The sequence below is a fragment of the Gasterosteus aculeatus genome, chromosome 9, assembly GCF_964276395.1.
Source record: "Gasterosteus aculeatus chromosome 9, fGasAcu3.hap1.1, whole genome shotgun sequence".
Lineage (NCBI taxonomy): Eukaryota > Metazoa > Chordata > Actinopteri > Perciformes > Gasterosteidae > Gasterosteus > Gasterosteus aculeatus.
The window spans coordinates 18,288,273-18,298,217 of NC_135696.1; the positions used below are offsets into that span (position 1 = coordinate 18,288,273).

The 9,945-nt window shown below is 43.7% G+C and overlaps 1 protein-coding gene across 4 annotated transcripts; it reads left to right on the plus strand.

The window, feature by feature from the left end:
* The first annotated feature begins 197 nt into the window (after positions 1 to 197).
* On the plus strand, positions 198 to 9,822 carry mnd1 (meiotic nuclear divisions 1 homolog (S. cerevisiae)). 4 transcript variants are annotated; one of them, XM_040186449.2, is made up of 8 exons: positions 198 to 360; positions 889 to 954; positions 1,613 to 1,670; positions 3,475 to 3,623; positions 4,566 to 4,640; positions 4,752 to 4,866; positions 7,271 to 7,315; positions 8,649 to 9,822. In XM_040186449.2, the coding sequence occupies exons 1-8, from the start codon at positions 358 to 360 to the stop codon at positions 8,753 to 8,755; spliced, it is 618 nt and encodes a 205-aa protein (XP_040042383.1). In that variant the 5' UTR covers positions 198 to 357; the 3' UTR covers positions 8,756 to 9,822. The 4 variants fall into 4 exon arrangements, with proteins under 4 accessions (XP_040042383.1, XP_077965427.1, XP_040042384.1 ...); XM_078109301.1 differs by lacking the exon at positions 7,271 to 7,315; XM_040186448.2 differs by lacking the exon at positions 198 to 360 and having other exon boundaries at positions 730 to 954.
* Positions 9,823 to 9,945: the final 123 nt, after the last annotated feature.

Genomic DNA, 9,945 nt, shown 5'->3' on the forward strand with positions numbered 1-9,945 from the left:
TATGACGACTCAGTGGAACAGCACGTTAAAGACACAAAACGTTGGGAACATGAACATCTTACCACGGTCCACCCTATCATATAACGATGCAGCACAAATAAGACATTTTCCTGTTCGCTTTTAAAATAAATACAACTTAGCACATTGATCGTGGTAACAGCAGTTTGTTTTACAGAGGAAATTAAGGAGGAATTTACGAGGGTCCTTGAAGGCAGCACAAGCATTCCGCGGGAATTTCGGACCTACGAATCATTTCTTTCCTGTTTGGGTGACAGACAAAACATTAGCGCAGTGCAATATTATCGTGAATAAGCCACTCGTGTCAGTGGACGCTGGCGCCACAGCCAACGCAATACAATGGTAAGCACATATCCCCCTTTCGTCGCTTTTGATTTTGATAGTGCTCTCAGAGACAACCGACGCTTACCTTCATGTTAGTATTATCAAGCTAGCTCCGAGCTAACGAGAGCGTCAGTTAAGACGTTAAGATGCTAACACGTCCGATATTAAAGTTACACACTTGTCAACAACGGTCGTGATTTCACGATGTATATAGATTACTTTAATTGGCGTGGTTGTTACCCTTGTTTCATTAATGGGAGGGCATGTCTCTGATCTGCAGCCTCGTCAGTCTGTATATTACAATAAGCTTTCGGTCAATTAGCCATTAGCCTGCAGCACCAATAATACGTCATAAGGTCATACGCAATTACGTCATGTGTAATATCTCGCCGAGTGCAGTGTTGCCCAGTGGTGTCTGTGGCGGCCCGAAGCTTTGTTCATCAACAACAGGGAAGATCACACGTCAATCAATCCGTCGCACTGTGTTTACTGTAACTTCAGTATGGTGGCATGTTGGTAGCTGACGTTATGTTAAATCTGTCCCAGTCAAAGAAGAAAGGACTCAGTTTGGAGGAGAAGAGAACTCGCATGATGGAGATTTTCTTTGAAACGGTGAGTTTTACACCCACGAGTTGTTATGTAGTATTGTTAAGTGTTGATTTAATTTAGCTGATGTTACTTTAGGCTGCCACCTCTTTGCGAGGAAGACAAAGGCCAACATGCAAACAACCACCAAAACATAAATAGACCTGCAGCGACTTGATGCTGGAGTGACACTGAGGAGGTTGTTGTGTTCTAATTTTAAACCCTTCAGCAGAGACGGAACAGTTTGTTCTTGGAGTGAACACACAACTTGGTCGTGGGGTCCTTGATAGATCGTCAACAAACACAAATAGGATCGGTTACTAATCTGGTCTTAGAAAGTCAATAATATATTTCCTCTAATAGATATATTTGTTTTCATTAGAAGAGTTGTCCGTTCAAGTCTCACAACAAGTCATTTTGATCAAGTAAGAATTTGCTTGTAATAAAATAATACAAGTTAAAGTGCTCTACAAACATTCTGTCACTATGATGACATCAAATCAGGCAAACATGTAAAAGAACAGACGGTTACTATTTTATTGTAAGCTACCAAAATAATATTTTAATGCTAGAAAATATTTGGAAAGGCATTCTATTACAGGCAAATATGCTTGGAAATAATTCAAGTAGTTCCTTTTGTGTGATAAAGACCAATACTTTTCAAAAACATGTTCTCTCTTTGTAGAAAGATGTGTTTCAGCTGAAGGACATTGAGAAGATCGCCCCGAAGACGAAGGGAATAAGTGAGTAATGAGTAATGGAGTGTTTACTTTAAGCGGTCTGTTAACGTGTGTCCAGCTCATTTGGTGTTCACATTCGCTGGCAAGGAAATATGTTTCCCCCACCGGTTGCCACTAAATAAATAAATAAATAAAATAAATCTAATGGTTTGTATTGCTCTATTTTAAGAAAAGGAAAACATGCATGTGGGAGTCTGAGCAGGAGACGGGAGAGATTTCTATGGGAAAAAAACATAATGTGCCATTAGTTAGTTTTTGCTTTGCCGTCTTTTTAAGGCCATGCACCGCACTGGTCTCATCTTCATACAAGTTGATTTAATCCACATATTGATCTAATTGTTTTTCCGCAATGAATCACTTTTAAATCTTGTGTTCATTAGAAATGTACTCATTACTATTCTTGGAAATAAAGAATTCCGCACGAAAACAAGCTTAACACTAACTAACTGCTAATTGAATAAATGTTACCAGCCCTGCAGACATATGAACTAACTAAAAGCATCCAGGACTAAGAAGCACAACCAGACATTGGAGTTGTTTCCCCAATAGGTGAAACTTTAAAGACAAATTTGTTTCATACAATTATGAACAGCGCTGCATTATGCAAAGCAGCAATAAATACAAGAAATGCTCTTTAGAGTAAAATAAATAATAATTATTATTATATTAGTAATTATTATTATTATATTAATATTTCCAATATTTATTATTATTTCCAAAGACCACAAAGTCAGTGTAAACACTTGCATTCTTAAACCATTGTGGCGACATGCTTCAACATGACCAACCAGGATCAGCTCTCACTGTATTCAGTGCGTAATGCAAACGCCTCCGTGCCGTCATGGAGCTCCACGTTATGAGCGCCGAGGGGACATTTCAAATGTATATGAGAACGTGGATTTTTAAAAGCTGCAGAGGAACAAAGCTGTGTTGTGTGGGTGACCGGGGGAGTTTTTTTTTTTTTTTTCTTTTTTAAGTGGACACAACATTAATCCGGGGAAACTGGATTGTGTTACTCTGATTGAAAGCACATGTTTTGGTCTCCCTTGCTTGGGCATGATGTAGTTGGAGAGTGATGAGGGAAGGGGGTGGGGGACAATAGATCTGTGTTGGGGCACATTTTTCTGTTGAGGAAGAGAACATGTGAGAAAAGGGGCCGTGGGAGTGCACTCCGTTAAAAACTGAATAAAGAGTCACAATGACACACGGGCAACGTTTGGGAGGCCGGAGTTTAAAGGAGACCAAAAATAACACGCAAAAGCTTGGTCAAAACCATTCGGAGTGTTTTTCATTTTCAACCCTTGCTTTAAAATATTCTCTTTTGCTGCCTTTCAACATCCTCTCAGTCCTCAACGCAGCGGATGAGCCCTTTCAGTTTCGCGGAGGATCGGCAGAGCAAAATGTGTGGGAGTATCGCATTTCACCGCTGACTCTGTTTGAGATGGAACTCCTGCTCTCTCACATCCTCTCACGCGGCGCGCTCGCCGATGAGCATAAAGGGACCAGATAGGCTGCAGATGTGTGGGCTCAGTCAAACATCGGGACGCTTCGCCCGTAAAAATGAGGCCTCGTGCTGACTGTTGTTTTTTCCTCCGTAGAATAAGATATTGTATTCGACACCAAAGGGATTCAACGTCACCTAAAGCCTCATAAGCTCATAACAATCACACCTCCTGCTATAAATCCTCCTTCCACAAATCACCTCCCTAATCCACAAACGCCAAACAGTGTAATAATAGAAACTGAAGGATTGTGGGTCTTTAAATGTAGGCGGTGTGCTCCCCTCCTCCCCTCTGTTGCTTTTAAGCTCCGATGTCGGTGAAGGACGTTCTGCAGAGCCTGGTGGATGACAACATGGTGGACTGTGAGAGAGTGGGCACATCAAACTACTACTGGGCCTTTCCCAGCAAGGCCCTGAACACTTGCAAGCACAAACTGGAGGAGCTGCAAACCCAGGTGAGTTTTGGTCCTGTGCCCCCCCCCCCCCTCCCTCTACCCCCCAAAGCTGCAGATGTTTCCAAACAAAACTCAATCGGGACAGTTCGTCCTGCTCTGAACAGCCGGTGGCGTGCAGCAGTCCCTCCTGAGCGGAGACGGCGGATTCGAGCAGAAGTGTGTTTTCTGTAAATGAGTTCATGATGAGTTGGCCGGATCGGACCGTGCTTCTGAAAATGGGAAGAGAAAACCGGCAAGTGGTTAAATTATACATGGATTTTTTTTCTCTTTTTTTTTTAATTGGTTCATTTATTTTTCAATTTGAATATTCAAAATAAACCCGAGAAATTACCAAATGCATAAAAAGCAGAAGCTCCATAATTCTGACTCAACTCTGATCATCTGAGCAGCAGAAATGAGTTGACACGCAGAGAGACACCGCTCGCCTCAGACCGTCTCTGTGTCCCACTTCCTGTCCCCCGTGGCGGGGGCAGACAGACAGACAGACAGACAGACGGCGGGTGGGCGGCGACTCCGCAGAGATGGTCGCCGGCTCAATCGCGCAGAGCAGCGATCCGATGTGCGATAATACCACGAGCGTCACAACGTACGCAGTCATTAGATGATAATGACGTGTAAACATGACAGGAATGGAAATGTGTAGGTCTCATTACTACGGTCTGTTAACTATGTAAAATATGCATGGAAATAACACCACCTCCTGCCTTTCTGCCATTATAGTAATACCCATTTGCATCACTAACTATTAATATGGATAAACCATTCGCCTCTTATTCACTGGTGAGCCATTAGGATTTTAAGTTTGCGTGTAGGTGTTACAAGCTTTCATAGCTGTGGTCGGCGACGTGCTAACCAGACTGCTTCTCAGTGACTTTTCCACATCTTATAACCACATTGTATACATTGTAATACAGGAAAAGCCCTTTTTTCTTTACTTTGAAGATTTCTGAAGCGAAACAGCGGAAAGTCTCTGTGCAGAAAGCTGTGGAAAAAGCGACCGTGGGACGAGAAGATACAGTAAGAATATCCTCCGTAAAAATGTGACGTTTAATGCAATTAAAGAAAAAGGTCAACAAATCCCTGTTAATTCACTTGATAAAACCCCCTAAATGACCCGTGTCTGTGTAGGAGGAGAGAGGCGCTCTGCTGAAGGAGCTGCAGGCTCTGAAGGAGGAGCGAACTCGGCTGCAGGCCGAGCTGGAGAAGTACCGAGAGTGTGACCCCGAGGTCATTGAGGACATGAGTAAGTGCAGACGCAACGCCATCGATGACCTGAAAATGTCCCTCTTTTCTTCTCGTATCTAACTGGGTGGTATCAGCTGATGCCGCTGGATTCACAAGCTCGGTCCGTAACGTGTGTTTATTCGAGGGTTCAACGGTAGTTTGGGATCGGAAGCGGAGGCTTTTTCCGCAGACGCCAAAAAAGATGACTGACAGGAAAAAGATGGGAGACCGTATTCCAAGATCGGGGACTCGCGAAGGCGCATGGCGCTTCTTCATTTTATCTTATTCAGAGGAGTTGTGCTACGGCCAAGAGACACTCCAGCTACTTTAAACTGGCGGTTTCACACCCGGGAATGAATGGAGACTTGTGCATGAGGAGCTGCTCTATTTCAGTGAAGTCTCCTGCAAACGTTAAATATGGGAGTGATAAAAATACTACTTTAGAACAAGGTGGACATTTATGTTTTCAGGGTTTTTTTTCCCAAATAAAGTATTGAGCCCACACAACACGGACACACGTGTACTTCAGGGACGTGAATGAAAACAGTAAACTGTAACAATGAACCGGGGCTGCAAAGGATGTGGAACAAACTTAATTTAATTTACTGTCACACCAGTTCTCGCCTCTAAGCGCACTGCTGGGAACTCGATTTCATGTGCGCCGTTGTGTCGCTTTATAAAACTGCAGCATGAACCACAAACTGGTGTCGAGGTGACGCAAGCTGTGCGAACAGAGACGTGGCTTCAGCTGCCATGTCCCCTTTTTTTTGATATTTTGCAACCGTGCAACCTCTGACCTTTCAGTTTAGCGTTGAAACGCCATGGAGAAACCGCCATGGGCAGGTCACGTGACGGCCGACCTGTGGCAGACAGGCCGTGTTGCCTTGTGTGCACATGGAACACGTGTGTTGTCATAAACGTTCTGCTTGAACGTTCAATCCAACGCAACGTAAATATTGTTTTTCTCCTGACATTCGCACAAGCATGGCGGTAATGATTTATTACTTATTCAATTGTTGATGAAATTTGGGCCTTGTGAAATAAAGTTTTAGATTTTGTACCTTTTTAGAGAGGGAAGGATAAAAATGACAGTTTAAGTAATACATTCACTCGTGGTAAAAACCCAGACATTTTATAACTTTGTGTGTTCACGTGTGAATTTAGATGGCAGCAGATGCATCAGAACGTTTTTGGTTTATTACACAGTCACCGGCGCTCCAACGACTGGACAACAAGGTTTTTATTGAAGCTGGATTGGTCGTGCACCGCCCAGCTGGTGTGGTGAAAGGTGGAGTTCACAGGTGCACAACAGGTGTGACGCTGCGAGCAGGCCGAGTTAAGACGTCATTTAAAACCCTACTGCGAGGAAACCACAACAGCACACACATTTATTTCTGTCATTTTTAAGAGCTCTTAAATATGTTTTCCCGATTTATTTTACGGGTTTGTAATGAACATCGCGTGTTACGCGCTGGCCTCATTTATTGGCAGATATTCGATATCTTTGCATATGTCCGTGTGTCATGTCGTCGAAATGAATGTAGGATTATGTAACGCGACCATTAGTCATCCAGGCTCACAGAGGCCTGTGAGTCAGATGCTTTTCGACTGGTCGCTCGGCTGCTATTTATCTTTGTGGGTATCAATGTGTGCTTTTCATTGTTGACTCTCAATAAATGCTGACAGGGCTGTCGCGCAGAGTCGATGACACAATCGCTGAGCGTGTCCTTGGACCAAAACGCTCTTTGTTTTTTTTGGGGGGGGGGGGTTCGTTGTGACAAATTTCGAAGAAATTTGCCAAACCTCGGGGAGCAGCACGCCAGTCTCACTCGCGGCCCAACGAGTGTCCGCCGAAAGTCAATGCGGATTCAATAAGCGGTGGTTTCCTGAAGCGATTGTCTCAGGCGCTTAGCAACGGCGTTTGTTACCTGCTGTTGTTTTGGATCCCGTTTTAAGTGTCACTTTAAACTTGAGCGCGATCCAGTCAGATCGCGTTGTTCGCATTTCCCAGCGGGCTGCTCCCAGCCGCAGCTGCAGGTGACGTTTGGGCTAAACTGTCCACTAAACTGTCCACTTGAGTCTTAACAGTCAACCGCCACACGTCCCATCGAGTGGCTGCAGCTACTCGACCATCTGAAGGTGGTCGTTTTGCTGCACAGCTGCATATTTGGATCCACTTCCCCCAGTGTGTTTAATGTCGAGTGGACTAGAAAATTGTCCGCTGGGCTTCTGCATTAAGCACCTGTGAGTTTGGCCTAATTCACATTCGCACCGCACGCGAGTCTTCTTTCGTGAACGAGGACACACAACGCGGACGTTGACGCTCTGTTTCTACGGCGTAACTATTTGCAGTCTTTACACAACAACACACATTGCAGACAGAACGTATAAAGCGCGTATTGATCATAGGTTTTGTTTTGCAGGAAAGTCAAATGTTGTAGCAAAAGAGGCGGTTTCCCGGTGGACAGGTGAGTCCTTCTCTCTTTTTAAAGAATGCACTTTCTGGAAAGGAAATGAGTTGAACAACAGCAGGAGAAACAAAAAAAACATTTTGGGTCTCAAATGTGGATTCTTTGCGCTGCATTACACCAGTTCTTATCACAAACAAACCCTTCAAATTGTTGCATTTGAAATGCTCTGCAAAGTCACTCTGTCAGCTTTCTTTTCTCAACACACTCTTGCTTCACTTGCGTCGAGAGATTCTAATTTATTTTTTTTAAAGCTCTGAGTCATTTCCGCCTCTTTCATGACTTGTACTTCCCTCATCTGGGGCGGACAAGACTCAACCAACACATGAAGTGTTTCCTCACAGCGCAGCGTACAACAGCCGCTGTATTCTAGAAGCTTAAAAACACGAGGAACGTCGGCTGCGCTCCTAAAACGCATTCGTTGCTCTGATGAGTTCTGCGTAGAATCAACACGGCGACGCCTAAACGTCTGTGCGCGTCGGAGGGAGTCTGCGTGACGGTTTCTCTTTTCAAACCAAACATTAAACATGGCCGTGTGGCTGGCGTTATTTCAGCGTCCCGCAACCGCGTCCTTTCTGTGTAATGAACCGCCCGCGGCTGCAACTTCGACTCGATTGCCCTTTGGCACCTTTGCACACACACACACACTGACGCAGTTAATCACTTGCACTGGAAGTGCTCTTTGTCAGATCAGAAGTGAACGCCAGTGAGCGGCATTACTAAAGGCATGATTCAGAGATTGTTGACGTAAGACCTTGATAAGACTGGCGTTAATCCACAGGAAGCTGCTTGATTTGTTCTTCAAACGCTTGTCTCCTAAATCTCTGGTTATTTGTGATTAGAGCCACAGTGACTGTTATCTGGGCTACTTATAGACTCGTGTGTGACTCAAATACTGATCGATAATGTAGTTAATATAATGTCTAGTTAATATAATGATGTGTTTTCCTTGTACGAGTTGACTTCTATTGGAAACAGACTTTCTCCAATTAAACCAAGGAAAATTCCTCATCATGCATCATCAAATCCAAGAAGTAATGTACTGCATAATATGTCTGAATAATGTTCTGCTTTAAAAATCCTTTGTACAGTGCATCAGGAAAGAGCCTATAATTATATTCAAACACCATCAAGGATATTAATTGAAGAGGAAACCGCAGTTGTTAGATGAATTGTCATCGGAGCAACAAGGCCGATGATCTTTTCTTTGGATCGAGCATCTTTCTCAAGTCAAGTGCCTTCATCCATGATGCCATAACACCAGGGCGGGGGGGGTGAATGCATCGATGTATTTCGTCTCATGTAAACAAAGATTTTAACTCCTGCTTTTCAGACAACGTTTTTGCCATCAAGTCATGGACGAAGAAGAAGTTCTCCTTTGACGACAGCCGCATCGATAAAGCCTTCGGGATCCCCGAGGATTTCGACTACATGGACTGAAAGCTTTCTCTTTTATCTCTTTTATTATTTTGTTCTACCAGAGCTCCTGGTCTCTGTAAGATGAATAATCCGTGTTAAAGCTTCGGTTTGAAGCCGGCGTACCGGCTCTCGGCGGTCATAGTTCACGTTCTCCATGTTTCTGTCGTGGCTGCGGCAGACAAACTCCACCGGCCGATGTGTTGCAACCAGAGAAGAGCAGCGGCGAGCATGCGCGGCTGTGAGGGCAGAGGGGCTCCTGCGAGGAACACAACCTCCTAGACTGACTTCTGGGACACCTGTTTGCATGAAAACTGAGAGCGCCACTTTGATGATGGAAAGTAATCTACACTTGACACATCTGTGGAGCCAACGGTCTGATTCAAATGGTTCGAGCAGATGGTTTGGAATCAAATCGTTGGGCTTTTTTTTTTTTTTTTCCTGGGAGGAAAAAGGAGAAATGTCTTTTGAGCCACAACAACCGCGGATGTGTTTTAAAGATACGTTACGCGTACAAATGTTGTAAATATTCCAAGTGCGTTTTCTTTTTGCTGAACCTCCTTTTTACGTTGCCCCGAATAAAATCTCCATTTCGATTTGCACGAGCCGCTTTCTGCCGTTGTATTCATTCTAAAACTTAGTGTGCAGTTTACAAACGTACAAACACGCGGCCTCCTTTCTTTTGTGTTCGCAAGTCTTTAGAAATTTTCACCGAAACGTGATGAAATCTGTCACAAAAGCACATTCCTTTTATGGCTGTGAACAAAAAAAGGAACCAGTTGTCATGACATGTCAAGTAATGACTATCGCTCTGCTTATTTTCCTCCCTTTTCTTTCTCTGCCAGACCAGCGGGAAAAAAAACGGGTTTTGGGGTGTTGTGTGCAGAGTGTTTACTCAATGACCTAGTTGACGAGGCCGGTGTACCAGTGTGTTGATTTGAGTTTTGAAAGGTCTCGTCTGGTCTTACTCACCAGAGTTTTCCTTCCAGCTGACGAACGATATGCAAATGTTTAGTTCTCAGTTGAGTCATTTTTTGAATCTGTAATGCTGTAAATATATGATGTGAAATATATATCTATATCCTTGCAAACGTATTGTGTACATATAACTTATCATAAGCTCGATTATTTATCCTGAGGTGGATAATCTGATAACATGTGCATTGTCTTTTAAGGTGGCAATCTGAAGCTTCTTGTTAAATTCTGATGAATCA

Excerpts from the sequence above, each read along its gene's own strand:
- mnd1 (XM_040186448.2), top strand. The coding sequence starts at position 853 with ATGTTGGTAGCTGACGTTATGTTAAATCTGTCCCAGTCAAAGAAGAAA. Across the intron at positions 1,671-3,474 it reads CCCGAAGACGAAGGGAATAA|CTCCGATGTCGGTGAAGGAC; the intron begins GTGAGTAATGAG and ends GTTGCTTTTAAG. Across the intron at positions 4,867-7,270 it reads CGAGGTCATTGAGGACATGA|GAAAGTCAAATGTTGTAGCA; the intron begins GTAAGTGCAGAC and ends TTTGTTTTGCAG.